Below are 18,686 nucleotides of genomic sequence, written 5' to 3'. Positions count from 1 at the left end.
TACGACAAATTATGACAATGTAAAAATAAGAGCATTCTTTTAATTTTTGGCTAGAATTTATGATAAAGGGTACATCATTTGGATATGCTATGAATGTTTGAGATAATATAAAACACTACATGCATTCTCGTGCTTTATTATTATAAAGAAATTTAACTTCTTTAGTTACTAAAATATTCCAAAAGAATGGTCATATTTGTCTTTTATCTAAATATATTTTCAACTACCATTTCATATATTCATATCACAATATATAATCCTTTCTCTTCCTCCTCTCTCAATCTTCTCTATCCCTCTCTTCCTTTCCCACCCCCGACCTTAACTCTCTTCCCATTCACCACTCATCAATTCATTCATCCATCCACCCACTCATTTGTATACCAGGTATATATTGGGTACTTACTGTGAATCAAGCTCACGAGACCCTGGAGATGTAGTGGTGACTCTGGCTCTGCCTTCAAGAGTCTTAGTCTAGAAAGGAACTGGCAAGTAAGGAGTCAGTGATAACAAATGGTATTATTGGTAAGAAGGGTGTGCTAAGGAAGCATGTAAAAGAGTTATCAGCAACAAAATGAAATGCTATAGAAGAAATAGTGTTAAATCTTGGCAAAAAAAAAAAAAAAAATGAGTAAAATTTGTCAAAGACAAGTGGCAGTTGAGCTAAAAAGACAAATGTATTTTGTAGGATGATTACACAAACCTAAGACACATGTATAGCTTCAGTCTTGTTTAAAGGTGGCTATCTCACACTGTCCTTGCATTTCTCTAAGATCTGTGATTTCTGTAAGGCTCTCAACTGACAATATTTGCTACCAAATTCTGTTTCAATTTAGGCTCAGACAGAAATAGCTAGGGTGTGTACATGCGTGTGTGAGGGTGGGTGGGTGGGAGGTTGTACACACATTATTTAACCATTTTTCATGAATGAAAGGAATGAATTAGATTTGAAAAGACCTTATATTTTATAGCTGCACTAAATATGGCCATTGAGCTCAAGTACTAGATTAGGTAAGATTTTATGTTAATTGAACCTCATCTGGCTGTCTTCTTTACCCATAGCCACAAATCCTTTCCAGTATATTGGTTCAACTACAAGCAGTGTTTCCAGTAAATACAATTTTAACTATGTGCTCTCGACTTTAAGGATCTCTATTACTTTATTTCTCCTTCTAAATAATTATATCCTCTCATTCTCCCTCTGCTCCATTTGAAATACCTTCTTTTCAGTTTCAACTATTCTATCTTACTCTTCTTGACCTTCCTTATTTATCTCTATTCTCCATGCCATAACTGCTTCCATAGAGGGCCTTGCAGAGCTATTCAATAAATGTTCTCTGTTCTACTGTAATATCTCCCTCAAGATTTGCATCTTAAAGCAGATATATAATGAGTTACCAGAAATTGAAATAAAGGACAAAATCAGTGAGTCCACATTACTATGGCATGATCCTACTCTTTCCTCAAACACAAACTCATCTTTAAAATGTATTCTGACTGTGCTTTAATACATGAACCAAAGTCATGATTTCAGGTTCTAACACATCAATAAGCACATGTCCTGTACCCATAACAGATAGGCAATAATTGTGATATGTGTCAAAAGTAAATGCTCTTCATTACTCTAATAATAAAATGTTTGATTATCAAAAAAATACACTAAAAACATAAGGAATACATTATTCTCATCATTTCTATGTAAATCTTCACAAATTATCCAGTGGAGCATGACATTGAAAGAAAACACGTCTTTCATCTGAAGATCTGAAAGCCATTATCTGTTTCCTGCAGAAATCATTGTTATTAATCCCATAACTACTATTGGTTCACTTCCCAAATGCCCTGGATTCTCCCAGTATGACTGATTTTCCTTTTTTCCTTTAGGCCACTATCTTTCCTTTCTTCACAATGCTGCTATCTTCTTTTCTCTTGTTTACATGTAGTCAAATGGCTGGTATACAACACTTGACCATGGCTCTTAATAGTTTCAGTCTACTGAATCTCTTTCAATTAATTAAAGGTGTAAAATAAGATACTACTATGGGAGGAACAGACACATATTAAAGTTGCCACAGGGAAAATATGAGATAATTAAAAAGGTACATATGAAAAGAAACCTTTGAATAACCAAAGCCTACTTAGCCTACGTGTAAGATGTGCCTTTCTGTCTTTCTATCTAGTGCACATTCTCTCTCTCTCTCTCTCTCTCTGTGTATGTGTATGTGTGTATGTGTTTGTGTGTGTGCGTGTACGCATGTACTTATGTGTACCTCTATTTCTTCCTCTTTCTTTTTTTTTTTTTTTTTTTTGGTGCTTATCCATCTTGCACATGAATCTATATTACCTGAGTCTATATGACCTACTAGCTCCAGGGCCCATCACCAATGGACGCCTTCCTTCTCCATCTCTTAGTTTATGTTTTTGAGAACAAACATGATTGTCTCGGTTCATCTTTTCAAGCTAGGCCTCACAAGTCATGGGTCTCAGAAAATCCCATTTAGAAGCCATCCTAATCAAATCAGTTATGTCCAAGGGTGAGTAAGCCCTGTGTATTTCATATGAAATAGGCATTTCCCCAGAGAAGAGAATGGCTTGGCAGCTGCTCTGAAATACATCAAATTTACCTATACTTCTCCATCAGTATTGATCCCTTACTTATATTTCTAGCAAAGTAAGTCAGTAAAATCTATAACACACACACTCAAATGCTCTCTCTCACACACATACACAGATTATGTGTGTGTGTATGTGTGTGTGTGTGTGGATTATATATGCATATCCTTTTGGAAATTGCTGCTTTTATATTTCTAAAACGTAAGAACTGACTTATTTAATGAAAATATGACAGTACTTATAAAGACTCTCATTTTGGAAACTTCAGAGAAAAAATAAAACATTTCTGCCCACTGCAGATATCTAAGACTTTATTTACTTGAGACAGCTTTGGGCAACCTCAGTCTAAGGATACATCTCAATGCTAGAAGATCTTTAAAATCAGGGGCATCCATAATGTGACAGAAATTATTCAGGAAAGTTGTAGGCAGAAGAGAAGTGAACAATTGGAAAAAATAAGCTTGGGAGCACAGAAATGTAAACTTATACCACAACTTGCATATAAACCTAAAAACTTATGGTATTTTCCTCAAAGTGTCATTTCTTCCATGCTTCAGTGCCACTCTGTGTGTGACATAGAATTCAGTGCACACAGCACGCTGACTCCATCATTTGAAGGCTAAACTGGGTCAATTGTCAAACGCTTAACTGTTCAGTTTTCATTCTTATATTCAATGCTCAGCTTCCATGACAGCTAAAAACATTAATTTACTCTAAAAGTGGTTGGATTGGTGATTTCCAACTAGACAAGCCCAGCCATGCAAAATATCTTTTTCATTTTTGCTTGTTATGTTTCATTGGCTGGCATGTAGACAGCAAACCTGAGCAAGGAAAACTGGGGCTTGTACCAGAGATTACAGCATTATTGCATATGTTTATCTCAAAGTCACCTGGTTATATGAGAGCTTTATTTCCACTGAATACTTATTAGTTCACCATTCTATGTTTTGAATCCATAACCATGAGGCCCATTACTTTCGAAAATCCTTTGTGGTTTTTCAAATATTTGTTGCAGTTCACGATTTCCTTCAAACTATTTCTCCTACCTAATACTATAGCACTCTCCCCTGCCTCTCCTTATTGAACATCTTCTAGCTCTTGTCTCCACACTGCTTTATCCTCTGGGTCTTTACATAAGCTGTTAACCATGCCCGGAATATTCTGCCTTTATCTTTGTCTGACTAATTTCTAATGAATCTCAAATTAACCACATTATTTATATTATATTACATGTCAAATTCTCAAAAGCCCTTTTCTCCCTCCCTGATTGTCCATCCTTCCCTACTACTCTGCCCATTTTCAACAGATTGTTGTAGCCATTGATCCATCTTCCATTGTAGTATCTCATTCTTTGGAAAACTAAACTCCAGGAGGCCAAAAATCTATCTCAGTTACTCCAATATCCCTAGCCCCTCTCACAGTGCTTGACAAGTGGATGTTCAATGACTATGTGTTAGAATAGTGAATTAATGAAAAAATTTTAATGTCTTCCAAATTAAGCGTTGGACTTGAAAGCAGGTAGTAAACCACTTGGTAACACCAAAGCAGAGATTAGAAAGGACTTATTCACGGTTTCCGAAGGGTAGATGCTATATATTTCTCAGCATCACAGATTTTTCCAAGGCAAAGTTGTTGTTTTTTCCTCCAGAGTATGATTTTATTTAACTAAAACAATGTACTTTATTTTATTTACAGGAAATGCCACTTCATATGAAATACACAAGGATTACTCACCCCTGGACACTTATTGCCTTTAATATATAATGTTATAATATTGTAGGCCTAAAGCACATGATATTCATTTGAAAGGATTTCCCAAGAAGTTTAAATGCCAATACTATGGAAGTTCCTTAAAGTTGATGTATTTGTTAGTTCTCAAATTAATTAGGGTCTTTTCCTCCTTTAGAAAACTTTTCACTATATAGAAACTCTTGTGAGGCTTTTATTGTCTTTTCAAAGTAATGACACCCCTAGAAAAGATAAAATGCTGAGTTATTACCTTTGTTATAGAAGAAGAGAAGAACATCATGATTGAATATCTCCTGGGAGGCCTGACAGCTCGGAGCCATCACTGTTACTCAGACAGAGTACACAGACCAGGGTGTCCATTTAAATCCTGGGTTTTTCTTTCCTCAGACTAATTCCAAAATCAATAGGTCTCTGGAGAGAAGGTGAACTTTTCCCCTAAATTGTCCATCAATTTCAAGAGTTTTGGGGGGAGTTACCATATTCTTGTCTTTGGGAAATTTGTCTTATTTGTTTACAGGTACTTGGGACTTAATTTTATACTACCAAGCATTTGTTGAGTACCTACTCAGTGACAGTGTCACAGACACTGATGGAGATTAGCATGCAGGATGTTTGTGAGGGAGGGCTCTAGGTCAGCACTGTGGAAGGGAGAAGAGGAAGTTGAGCTGTGATATAGAACCAAAGGCATCTTTCTGTATTCTAGAGCTTGAATGATCCAGCTTGTAGAAAGGTGCCCCAGGTTGGTCCAAGATGAATAGTTCTTTTCAATCCCACATTGATCACTGGATATGGTCCATGACCAAGGGCCAAAACCTTGACAATGCAGCTGTCCGCAGCTGAGATGATACCTCTAGGGGTTGGCAGTGACAGGCTGTCTGTCTATAACACTTTTAGCACCTTAGCAACATGTCTGTCATTTTAGAGAGATCTGGACAGTGTATTATAGGCAGGCATTGTGAGATGAGATAATAAGTGGTGATAAAATAGATTTTTACATGAGATATTTACATAGGTTTTACATTAGATGTTTACATTTACATTACATTGTACATTAAATCTTTACATTTACAATTTACATTGCATCTTGTTTTACATTACAAAACAAGAAAAGAGAACTAGTAAGATTGAAGAGATAAAGAGCATTATAGTCTTGAGGCCTAGGGAAAGTAGTCACTAATGATGACTATGGCAATCAAGGAAAACTTCTGAGAGGAGGTGCCATGAGTGGATCACTTGAGGATGAGCAGCATTTCAGAAAGTTGAGACAGTGGAGAAGAACTTTACAGGGTAAGGAGAAAGCATGATACCAGGCAGAGAAAAATGGTATTGGTAGATGAATTGTAGAAGTTTGATTACGAAGCAAAGAAAGAAGGATAGAGATAGTAGTGGAAAGGAAGAATGGATGGAGCAGATGAATCCAGTAGGACAGATGTTTGAATATAATCCTGAAGATATTGGAAAATAGAAAAGGGAAGAAAGGCTGGGCACAGTGGCTCACGCCTGTAATCTCAGCACTTTAGGAGGCTGAGGCAGGCAGATCACGAGGTCAGGAGATCGAGACAATCCTGGCCAATACGGTGAAACCCTGTCTCTACTAAAAATACAAAAATTAGCTGGGCATGGTGGTGCATGCCTGTAATCCCAGTTACTCAGGAGGCTGAGGCAGAAGAATTGCTTGAACGAGGAAGTCAGAGGTTGCAGTGAGCTGAGATCGAGCCACTGCACTCCAGCCTAGCGACAGAGCAAGACTCCGTCCCAAAAAAAAAAAGGCGGGGGGCGGGGGAGAAGAAAATGCTCTTGCAATCATAATTTTAAGCCATTATGACTTTAAGTTAGATACAATTTTTATCATTTGGGTAATATCTGAAAAAAGCTAGAAAAAAAGGAGGAATCTGAGAAAATTGGATCTGCATTCTCTCATGACTGTTATTGGTTGAAGCTAAGTGACAGCCACCCCCTTGAGAACTGACACACACTCTTCATTCCTCCAAAGTATCTTATCCTACCTATAGACATATAATGAGCCCATCCTCTGAGGCTGTATTACTTCTCTCACCTCTCTATGTTGGTTCTTGCATTGATTGACGATCTTCACTCATTCTCACATTGTCACTTCATGGGTAAGGAAACCAAGCCCCAAATGGGATCCAGGCTTCCAAGATCCTACATCTGTCTTATCTCAGCTGAATTCCAGACCACCTTGTCATCAATTTAATACTATTCAGAAGTTTCATTGTTAAAACTAGACTATAAAGTTCCATCATGTATTAGCCATCTATTGACGTGTAAAAAATATTACCCCAAATTTAGAGGTCTAAAACAACAATAAAGGTTTAACATCTCACGCAGTTGTTGTAGGTCGGGAATTTGGGAGTTGCTCAGCTGGTGGTGCTGACCAGGAGTCTCTCATGAAGCTGCACTAAAATATTGATCATGGCTGCAGGTAGGTGAAGGCTTGGCACAGTTTGAAGAATCCCCTTCCAAGGCAGCTCATTCACATACACGGCAAGTTGGTACTGGCTTTGGCTGGAGTTTTCACTTCCTTGCCATGTGTACCTCTTCACAGGGCTTCTTGAGCACCCTCATAGCATGGCAGGTGATGTTCCCTAAAGTGTATGATACAAAAGAGAGAAGCAAAAGCCACTTTGTCTTTTATGACCTAACCATTAAAGTCACACTCAGTCATTTCATAATGTTCTACTATTTACATGGGTCAGCCCTAAACTATGGATAACATTTAAAAATAATGCTAAATATAAATAAATTATATTTAAAATATACACACATTAAACCAATCTTTCAAAAATATGACTCACAGAGAGGACAAATACTACCATTGAATTATCGTTTGCTTTGTTCTCCCAGTTAAATGTAATTTTTGCTAAACTGCTTTCCAGCAGTCAGTGAAAAAGCCCAGATTTCTTATGAATTATATTTTATATTTAGTCAGTACTGTTCTTCATAGTGCACTAAGCATCAGTATTCATGAAAATAATATAAAGAAAAGTATGACCTTTTATTTCAAATACCTAATCTGTGCATAGAGTTTAAAACAGTTTCTCAGTTGGAGATAGATTAGATATTTATGTTTCCCATGATTTTATAATTTTAAATATGAAATGTGAGGGTTACCTTCATATGAGTAGCAGTAATAATGTCCCACTGTATAAAAGTTCACTACCACAAAGGTGAATCTTTGTTTACCTTTTGAAAATACTTTATAAGAGGCTATGGGTAGCGTTACCAGTACAGAGAAATCCAGTTGATCAGATAGCAGCAAAACTAATGAAAAGCATCATGGAAGTGACAGCAAGATTAATTAAGTTCCTCCAGTTGTATTCACGTGTGGCTGTGCAGAGTTCCTTTGGGTAACACTGCAGTTAAATGGTATTCATGGTGACAAATACTGCAGATTTTCTAGAACTGACACTTTTGAGTCAAGGGTAACAATCACATCTGGTCATTTTATCCACCAAAAGATCAGAGATGAGCCTTCAGGATTATTATTATGTTTGAGCATAGCAAAGATGAGATTGAAAGATAATTAAAAGAATGTTGAAACTGTAATATTTTGTTTTGCCATTACACACTTCCTTTATGTATTTCAGACAGTTTGACAGAGGAAGCCAAACAAATTTCCACTTACTGTATTTGACTGGAGGCACAGAATTATGCACACTTGGAAACACTTTCAATTACTTTGTGAATTCTTGCAACATTGGGGCACAGTTGCACCGTCTCTCTGCTCACTCTATGTAGTTGTTATCACAGTATATATAAAAATGGAATGTTCATGACCTAAAGCATCCAAATTTACTGGCGCTGCACTCAATTTATCATGAAGAATCTCTTTTTTAAAGGCAAAATAAGAAATTCAATATAATGCCGTTTACTTCTTTCGTTTTGTTTGCAAACGTATTGGTGGTGGGTCTGGGTCTGGGAGGGCTGATTCTGAAATGGCTGCCCAGGAACCATAAATGAATTTTATTTTAAGAAAAATTGGAAATCTCTGGAGTGTATAAGATCTTTCAGCCTGCTACACAAGATGTATTAACTCACGTTATTGTGTCACCAAATGTCTTTGGAGGCATATTATTATATTTCCGTCCTTGGAAATACTGTGAAGTTCATTTATGTATTCATTCAGCAAACACTTCCTACACTGTCTGTCAAATAAAATTGAAGCCTTTTTCCTGGAATGGGAGTTCTCATCCAATATGGCATCTGTGTTTTCTTCTCCAACCTTACGTTGCTTGAAGATCTTTTGAGAAACTTACTCTTTAATATTCTAATTTGTTCTTGGTCTCCCAGACACATCACTCACAGTCCCATTCTTGTTTTATGTCATTTGTCAGCTCTTTCTGCATTACATCAGTCCGGGTCAATATTAAAGACAGGGCTTAAGTTCCACCACTTGTAGCTTCTCAGGATTGCCTGAACCCCTTCATAATATCATCTTTTACCAAACCCTTATACACATGTCCTAGAGTATTCATTTGTTAGTTTATGTTACCTTTGTTTTTAGTTATATTTTTGGATATATGCTTCATTTCCTCAACTGAGATACTAAGTACTTTGAAAAACAGGGAGCTAAGTAACTTGAACATTCGAGTTCAGGACTTGTTATAATAGCATCTTCACTGTTTCTTTTTTGTTTTTTGCCAGTGATGATGACGGTTATAATGATTTGGCTTTCTATGAGTGAGGCACCATACTAGGTGATCTGGGACTACCAAAGTTTTGACATGGTGTCCATCTATTTTTGGTTATAATATCTATTATACATACATTTAAAGTGAGAGGCCAGTGTCTGCCCCTGCCCCATACAAAACTAGCTAAAAATATGCACAGCTTTCTGAAGGGCTTTGTGAAGGAAAAAAAACAGAAGAAAAAGAAAGAGAGGCATGAGAGAGATAATCTGAGAACCATCAGAAAGGAAGTGTGTAACGCTTCTTATTGCAAGGGGATCAGGACTATCAATTAATCAGGGCAAACGTACAAACAAAATATCTGAGATTTAGGTAGTGAATAAAACTTGTAAGACAAAGGAGAATAGAAAATGGCATTCTTGGTAGAATAGAACTTTATATTCTCAGTAGGAACAGTAGGAAGCACCATCCAGAGGCAGAAGACTTTCAATAGATTTATTCACTCAACATACATTTATGGCATGTCTCCTATGTTTTAGACACCATCTGAGGCATTGGTTATAGTATGAACATGATATACATGTCTCTACCCTTATGTCTGGTCTGCTATTGGAGAAAGAAGCAATAAACTGTAACCGGTGAATGAATGAGTTGAAAGATGCTTTAGGTCATTTCCTCTGTATGAGATAAAGGTGAAAGAGGTTCCAAATCTTACTGTATATGTTGAAATATAAAGAATTCTAGAATGTAAGCTCCATGTATACAGAGGTTTCTGTAATTTCATTAATATACCTTTAGCGCCTAGGACAGTACTTGGCACAGGAGTACTCAACAACTATTTTTTGAGTCAATAAACATTGCTATTCCACAACCAGCTCCAAGGTAAGATTTCTGGCTCTCAATGCTGGTTACTAAATATAATAAAAAGCTCCTATTAGCTGTCTGTCAGATTAGAAAGAGTCACATATATAATAAATTTAGGCCAGGTATGGTGGCTCACGCCTGTAATCTCAGTACTTTGGGAGGCCAAAGCGGTTGGATCACCTGAGATCAGTTCAAGACCAGCCTGGCCAACATGGCAAAACCCTATCTCTACCAAAAATACAAAAATTATCCCCACATGGTGGCATGCTCCTGTAGTCCCAGCTGAGGCTGTGACTATAGTGAGGCTGAGGCACGAGAATCACTTGAACTCAGGAGGCAGAGGTTGTGGTGAGCTGAGATTGCGCCACTCCAGTCTGGGGCTTGGGCGACAGAGTAAGACTCCATCTAAAAAATAAAAGTAAAATTAAAAAAGAGAGAGAGAGAAAGAGAAATTTATCATATGTCTCCAAAGTCAGTGAAATCTAGAATTTTGGAATATTACAGTATTTCTAGAATTTTTATTCTTAGCACAATGTTAGTACTTTTTCTTGTAGGCAATTAATTTTCCATAATGACCCAGGCATTTAATTTGTATGGAAACATCAAGTAAGAATTTGATCATAAAATTGATTTATGAGTTTATAGCAGTGTCTACACAACTTAAAAAATTCTGATTCAAACACTACACAGATAAATTGAATTAGGTAGTTGTTTCCATATGGGCAACTTATTTGTGTAATTTTCAAACTGTTTTGATATTGAGTGGTGGTATACTAGAGGCCAACTCAGGCTTAAAATAGCCTTCCAGCACATGTCATTCATATGTCAACACATATGCATTCGAAAGTTATTATACTTTCAACAAATATTCATCACTAACTACCCATATACTTGTGCTTTTGCTCTTATAACTCCGTGTTTAGTGTTAAACCTCTTCTCCTTTTTCAATCTATAATTCCTAAAAGATACTATCTGATCTCATGGATTTTATTATCATTTATAAAATCATGACTTCCAAATTTAAATATGAAGCCCAAACATCTCCTTTGAGCTCCAGACCTGTATAGCCAAACTACTATGAAACACTTCTACTTGGATATAATAGGAATGTCAAACCAAACATTATTCCCCTACACTGACCACCTTCTAACCTCCCCCAAAGCAAGTTGTCTCAAAGTTTTTTCCTGATTTCGTGGAAATTCTGTCCTTCCATTTGCTCAGTCCTCAAATTGTGAATAATCCACTACTTTAAAAAAAAATCTTGGCCGGACACGGTGGCTCATGCCTATAATCCCAGCACTTTGGGAGACCAAGGTGGGCGGATCACCTGAGATCAGGAGTTCAAGGCCAGTTTGACCAACATGGTGGAACCCTGTCTCTACTAAAAACACAAAAAGTAGCCAGGCATGGTGGCAGGCACCTATAATCCCAGTCACTCGGGAGGGCTGAGGCAGGAGAATTGCTTGAACCAGGGAGGCGGAGGTTGCAGTGAGCCGAGATTGTGCCTGCCTTTGCACTCCAGCCTGGGGGACAAGAGTGAGACTTCATCTCAAAAAAAAAAAAAAAAAAAAATCTTACATTGCTTATCTAACTCATCAGAAAATTCTATGGACCCATTTTGGTACATGTAGAGAATCTGGCCACTTTTTCCACCACCACTGTTTCTTCTCTGGTCCAAGCCATGTTCTCTTTTCTGGATTATTACAAAGCCTTCCTAGCTGGTCACCTTGCATCTGTCCTTGCTCCCTTTAGTCAATTCTTCATACATCCGCCATAGTTAACCTGTTAAAGCATGTCAAATCATGTTGCTCCAAAGTTATATCATGTAAGTCATAATAAAAGTCAAATTATTTCTAATGGCCTAAAAGTTCTACTGAACTGGGCTCTATCTTACCTATTTGAAGTCAACTCTTAGTTTGCTTTTTAAGATCTACTCTACTCTGGCATATTGGCCTTGTTGTTCTTCCTGGCGCTCATAAGGTGTATTCCCCATTTATCCTTTGTACTTTCTGCAGTGCCTGGCACATAATAGGCTTCATAAGATGTTAAATTTATTCAAAAATGTTGCATGAATTAATAGATAAATAATGAATTTGTTCATTAAACGATGGATTTATATGAGGTCATGGAGTTAAAAAGAAAATCCTCTTTCATTTGGGTTACATACAGGTAAAGGCAAATTCCCACACTAAGTTTAAATGCTAGAGTAGGAATTAGTACAGTGTACTATATGAAAAAAATACAAACAACACCTCGTTTAGTCTTTTGGTGAGAAAAATGATTTTCTCAGAAGACATAATATTTAAACAGACACCCAAAGATTGATTACAAATTGCTTCAGTAGAGACAGCAGGTAAAAGGGAATGTAGTCTTCAGGCGAATTATAGCCATACATTCGGTTTCACACAGTGAAGACCGTGAAGGACAAAGTATTTACAAATGGAGAAGCGAATAGGGACCTGGTTGTCAAAGACCTTAACTACCTTGGTGGATAAAATACAGAAACAGTGAAGAACATTGAGGAAAGGAGTGGCATGATCATACCATTTTTAAAGATAGTAATGGATCTAATATGGAGAATGAATTAGACATGGGCAAGCCTCGAATCAGGAACACTGGAGAAAATGTTATTGCTACAATATAGATAAAAGATAAAGATGGACTAAACTAAAGCCAAGCGTAAGGCAATGGAAGACACAACTGAGCTATGCTAACTCATGCTAAATCTAAATCTCTGCTCCATGCAGCTATGAGAATCTGAAAGGACAAACACGCTCACAAACTGTGGCCTGCAGTACCACCTGGCATCTGTACTGAATGGAATTTAAGAACAGCTGCTGCTAAGCATGGACAAATTCAATTTGTGTAAACACTTTGCACAAAACACCATCAACCTCAAAGAACTGACTTCAGGCACATAGAAAAGTATGTCTTACACACAATACAGCTGTACTTAGGATGCCCATTCATTCATTCACTTATTCCCTCATTCACAAATATTTATGGTATAACGACAAGTAGCAGGTACCTTTCTAAGAACTGTAGATATAGCATTGAACAGATAAAATCCCTGCCCTCACTGAGATTACATTCCAGTGAAGAGAAATCAAAAATAAACAGACATCTAAAATAGTGTGTCAGATGATGATAGTTGCCATGGAGAAAAATAAGGGAGGAAAGGTGGTTAAGAAATGTCAGGGGAGGGACAAAGGCAGTTTCAAACTGGAAAAGGAGGAGAGTGAATTAGTACACTGATAAACCTCTGAGCAAGATTTGAATGAGATGAGGAATCAAGGCAGGCAGCTACCTGGATCTTAGAACACAGAAAAAATTTTCACCCAACCATGATATTTTAATTCAAAATATGTAAGTGATTTGAAGGCATCCTTTGTTTTAGTAATGCTAGGTATATTTTTATCTGGCAAGCAGGCTGGTGCTATAGCTGACCCCAGATGAACTGCCTTAATTCACCCTCAGAAGCTCCTAGGTTCTCACAGACTCTTAGAGACAGATAAAGGTCAGGGTATGAACCAGATTCTTCCCTAGAAGCTGCTAAGTCACTCCCTTGAGATGACATATGAGAGCATCTCAGGCACAGCTGGCATGTTCACAATCCTCTATCTAGCCAAGATCAACTGTGGCTTCATTTGGATATTATTATGGTTCAAAATTAAAAAAAAAAAAAGTATGTTGAAGAAAAGTGTGTACTACCATGTTCATTGCAGTATTACTCACAGGAATCAAGCAAGGTGCCCACTAGTGGATGAATGGATAACAAAGATGTCACATATATACATAATGATATATGAATAGTATTCCATCAACCTTTTAAAAAAAGAAGATCCTCTCATTGGTGACAATATGGATAAACCTGGAGGACATTGTTGTCTTACGTGAAATAAGCCAGGTACAGAAAAACAAATACCCAATGATTTCACTTACAGGTAGAGTGTAAAAAAGTCAAACTCTATAGAAACAGGAATAAAATGGTTACCAGAGCTGCAGAGCGAGAGTATTAGGGAGATGCTGGTCAAAGTACAAAATGCAAACACACACACACACACACACACACACACACACAAAACAACAACAATCAAAAGTTACATTTTTTTCTTTATAAATATATACAAATAAAGAAAGAAAATAGTTTATGTAAAACAGGAAAAAGTATAAAATTAAAACAAAAATCACTTGTTTTCCATCCGGAGATAAACAATTTTGTTTCTTAGGCTTCTACAGTCCAGATAACTCTTAACTGCAGGGAAGGGGGGCATACACCTTTAATTAAAAGGACATCTTCTTTTTCTGTTTGAACAGAATTACATTGTGTAGATACAACACTCAGTTGCTTCTAGAATGCCAAATTCTTTCAAAGGCTACATGCTGCTTTTTGGGGTATACTACCAGGCAAAGATTGGCATGTTCTGTTACCAAATACTCCCTGCTGATGTATTTGTGACCATATAGATATATTTGTTTCTAGAACATGCAGTGACGTTGTTTTATTGGGGGTGACTTTTAACTGAGCCATTATAAATAGCACATTTATTTGAAGAAGGAAACCTGTTGGAGAACTCTAATATAAATTCAACAAACAAATAGTAAGACAACTGTTTCTTACTCATCACGTCATTGAGAAAGTTGCTTAACATCTCTGAGCCTCTGGTTCTTCATCTGTGACATCTGTAATATGCACCTTTCTATATCTCAATTTGTTAGTAATAAAGATGACATGTGAAAGTGCCTTTTCACTGTAAAATGTCATGCAAATGCAAGGGTGTTATTAATGATTAAGGTAGTCCTTTAGTGTTTCAAATCTCCTATTTGAAACTCAACTCTCAATGCTTGCATCTTCCAACTACAGGAACTCAAATGGACCCAAAGCACTAACATTAAACTACAGTGCCCCCTAGCACATGTAGGAGGTCAAGGCAGCTTACAGGCTTCATGAATAGGCTCTACCACAGATGGTTCTTTTGCCTGAGGGAAGAACTGTTAATTGTACTTTTGGACAATTTCCATTTGTCCAAAAGGAAAAAACATTTATGCATTTTCTTCAACACTTGCCTGTAACATTGTTTTTATTTTAGTTTTTAAAAGGGAGTAAAAAAGTTAATATCCTGTACTATTTACATTTTCCTCTGGTTGCTTTAAATTAAGAGTATTTCTAAAAGAACAGTACTAGATTTATCTTAAGATTCACCGTGATGTTTCTGATTTATATTTGCTTACCTATTTTCACTCACCAAATTCTTTACAATCTAGTGTGAGAGAGGATATTGTTCATTGCACTCTTTTCACAGAGGTAGAATACGGAGTTAAGCTTTTATGCAAGATCGTACAGAAAGCTATTATTATGAGCTTCAGCCCCCTAATTTCTATACACATTAAATCCACCAAGAGACACAGAATTGTGTAAGGAATTGCCATAGAATATTTTAATATCAAAATGTAGAAATATTTGCTATCATAGTTTTATAAAAGCCCAGATTAAAAATATATCAATTGGGTTCTTCCATAGACTACAGTTCTTTGTTTATATTTGGTTCTTAATTTCATAAATTTTTATAGAAATTTATAAGTTCAAATGTCCCAGTACGTAAATTGGTTCCCAAAGTGATGAGTCCTTAGGAAAGGAAACGTGCTGTATGAGTTTATTTTTTCCATGCTGTGCATTTAAGTATTAATCAGCATAGCTTTCAGGGATTTCTTTCTAATATCCTTTCCTATGTAAGATAAGGACTGCAATTCATTATACCATTGGAGGAGCCAGAGGCTTTGCTAAGTTTTGCCTTTCTTGACTGTTCATCTCAAATTTAATGGGAGTGTGTGTGTGTGTGTGTGTGTGTGTGTAGCTATATTAAATTGGTGACTAGACTTTAATTATGACACAATGTTGGTTGCCCTTCAGGCTAATCATCTCTCCCTTTCAGGAGGTCAAAGATCATTTCAGCCTCAGTGTGCTTTATAACTACCTACTAAGGGAGGCAGCAAATCCTGGGCAACTGAGATGTGACTTTTATCACCAGTTATTTTTCTTTATATCTTTCTATCAACATAGCTCAGGGAATACTCAAGAAATAAAAAATTACTCTTCACCAAGTACTAGCTTTCTGGGATCTGATCACTTCTAAGTGTAAACCTCTATTACCCTAGCAATGGTCCCTGGCGTTCCTTTTATTCCTCTTATATATAAACATCACAAAAAATAACAACAAACCCTCAAGCCCACAGCAAAGAGAACGCAAGCACGGCACCATCCCTCTTCGTACTGCCGTTTTCACTTGGTAGAGGAGGTTAAATTTTGGAGAGAATGGTGGCATTCATAGGAGGGGCGGGGTAAAAGTGTTGTCTAATTTACACGTTAATGGCAGAACTCGCCTTAACCACGTCCCTCCTGCACAGTGGTGAAATCCTCCTGTGTGCTCCTGTGTGGATCCCGAGACCCTTCTCGCTTTAAGAGAGCCTCCCGCGCCCCTCACTCCGCCCCTTCCCAAGTCTCTGGGCTCGTCAAAGCTTCCCGAGAGCCATGGTTGGTCCAGGCAGGCAATCGGAGCACCTCATGGAGCGGCTGCTAACCCAGGGTGGGGTGGGGTGGGGTGGAGGGGTCTGTTTGTAGTACTCTCAGTCCTGATGTCACAGGCGCGGCAAGGACATCGCAAGGAGGAGTCGGATTACAGTAAGGATGGGCAGTGCAGCAGGCAGCCCCAGCGCACTCTCCAGCCGCCGGGGATCTTAGCCCCGGAAAGGCAGGCTGCAAGGCGCTCATCCCGCGGAGGAGGCACGCTCTCGGCGCTCACTGCTCTCCACGCCAGGGACATTTCCACCGAATGTAGCATGAAACGGCTCTGCTCTGCGTGCCAGCCTTGGGTGAGAGCTGATGCTGAAGACAACGCGGTGGGATTCCAGCTGTCTGATTAATGAGAAACATAATGTATTTTGGTGAGTGTTCACTCTGATGATGTAATTCTGGGGGTGTCCGGCTCTTCATCAGTGCAGACAAGCCCTTAAAAAATTCTTTAAGCTGCAAGAATATATTACATTAAACCTACCTCCAGTTGGCAACTGGAGGACCAAGCCTGTGCAGCCTTCAAAGCTTCCTTTGTGCCACTATTGGGGCTGTTAATTTGGCCGTGGATGAGTTTAAGTTGGAAAAGAAAAGAGACAGGGACGTGTGTGGGGGGGCAAACTTTGCCTTGATTTGCCCGAATGAAGTTGGCTGTTTTAGCTAGGTGAAGGAGAAATGGTGCAGCGTGGGAAGTCATGAGCAAACTTAATGGAATGTGAAACAAAGTTCCTATACTACTGATGCTGTGAAAGCTTAGTCAATATGAGCATTTCATTAAGCATTTGCTGTTTTTTCTTGTTCAGAGGCGGAGAAGGAAAACATTCTCTAGTGAGCAGTGGTTGAGCAGCTGAGAACACTTCTCTATATCATCTCAGTGCTCTGTCTAGCTAGGAGCAGCCTAGCACAAAATGCATATTACTTTAAACCTTTAGAGGTCTCGGAGCTGTCAAATATTTGTGCAGTTTAGTGTTGTGCCACGGTAGAAACCTCAGTTAGGTTTTCACTTGAGCTGCCTGCATTTCCAGAAAGCATGTTCAGGCTTAGATCTGAGCTATCAGTTGAGCACTGGAAGTGGGCTTGGAGCTGGGCATTTGCACTCTTAACGCTGCAACTTACTGCTAGTACAGGAGGCAAGCCCCTTCACTAAATAAGAAGAAGTCAAGGATAAGGACTGAATATTTATTCGTCCTCTCTGAAGTTATGCTTTCCTTCTGTAAGTCCCATCTGGCATCATCATTTAAGGGCATCTATGTGATATTAAAAGGTTTGATAGAGCAACTGGAGAGGGGCTAGAAATGTATCCAAGATGCAAATTCTCTGATTTCTTGATTTGCTTTCAATATTAAATCTAGAGTCTTCTTTCAGATTAAAGAGGTATTTAGATAAACTTAGGTTGGGGCACTATTAGTTTGTTGGGCATTTATTTCTGTATGTACTATTTGCTCTGTTTTGTTTCCTTTAGTCTTTGAGACATTTGAGAGAGTGTGGAAGGAACCTAAGTTCCAAAAGCTAAATGCCTTTAGTTGTCTTGACGGTTTTGATTTCCCTATAATTTGTGTCATATTAGAAAAGAAGTCTTAAAATAACTGAAAATGATTTGGAAGAAACAGTCTTCATTGCTTCACCAAATTTAAGCAGAATCTATAGTTAAAAACCATCTCTTTCCAGTGGGTAGTGATGGAGGTGGTAAGCTTGTTTATTGGCCACTATTAGACTTTATCATGCATATATTTTCATAAATGGAAAAGCTTGTAAAGATAATAAGTCTTTTGGACAAAATAAAATTTCGGCATCAGTAATGATACTGAAGGGTGATGAAATTATAATTTGAGTTTATATTTTCACCCTGTTGCAACAATTCCTTATGTGATTGTCATGAGGAAGTAGGGCCAGTTAGAATAGCAGTAAAGTCTAAAAGTACTGGTCAAAGGCCATCCATGCTGTACTGGATTATCGTGTGACTATTGGAGAAATGTTCACTGGGCTAGCTCGTGTTATTAACTGTATGCTAGTTCAGCCTCTTGTAAAGCAGAGTGATTCATAGGGTAATCAGTTTCATTGTGTAACACAAGTTTTTAATAGTACGAATTGAAATGTGATGTCCTACTTACTTCAGATGACACTCTACTCTTTGAAAGGCAAGGCTAAAGTTGCCCTCCGTGTCTTGAACATTGTCTTACCATAATTTTGGTATAAGAAATGTTTTTCTATTCCCAGAGGAAATCCTAGGTATTCAGGAATGCCGT

At 37.8% G+C, this 18,686-nt stretch overlaps 1 protein-coding gene across 6 annotated transcripts in view; it reads left to right on the top strand.

The window, feature by feature from the left end:
* ZNF385D (zinc finger protein 385D) overlaps positions 1-18,686 on the top strand; it is a 963,288-nt gene that overhangs the window by 607,181 nt on the left and 337,421 nt on the right. Inside the window, exon 1 of one of the 6 annotated variants that reach the window (XM_003895167.5) lies at positions 14,020-16,814. The exons of the other annotated variants lie outside the window; for them this stretch is intronic. Within the exon in view, the coding sequence (XP_003895216.1) occupies positions 16,793-16,814 (22 nt within the window). The 5' untranslated portion in view covers positions 14,020-16,792. Of the gene's footprint in view, positions 1-14,019; positions 16,815-18,686 lie in introns of those variants that run through there. 6 annotated transcript variants of the gene reach the window in all.

This window comes from Papio anubis, chromosome 2 (genome assembly GCF_008728515.1).
Source record: "Papio anubis isolate 15944 chromosome 2, Panubis1.0, whole genome shotgun sequence".
Taxonomy (NCBI): domain Eukaryota; kingdom Metazoa; phylum Chordata; class Mammalia; order Primates; family Cercopithecidae; genus Papio; species Papio anubis.
The sequence above is the reverse complement of the archived record's forward strand: the minus strand, read 5'-3'. Positions and strand labels throughout refer to the sequence as shown.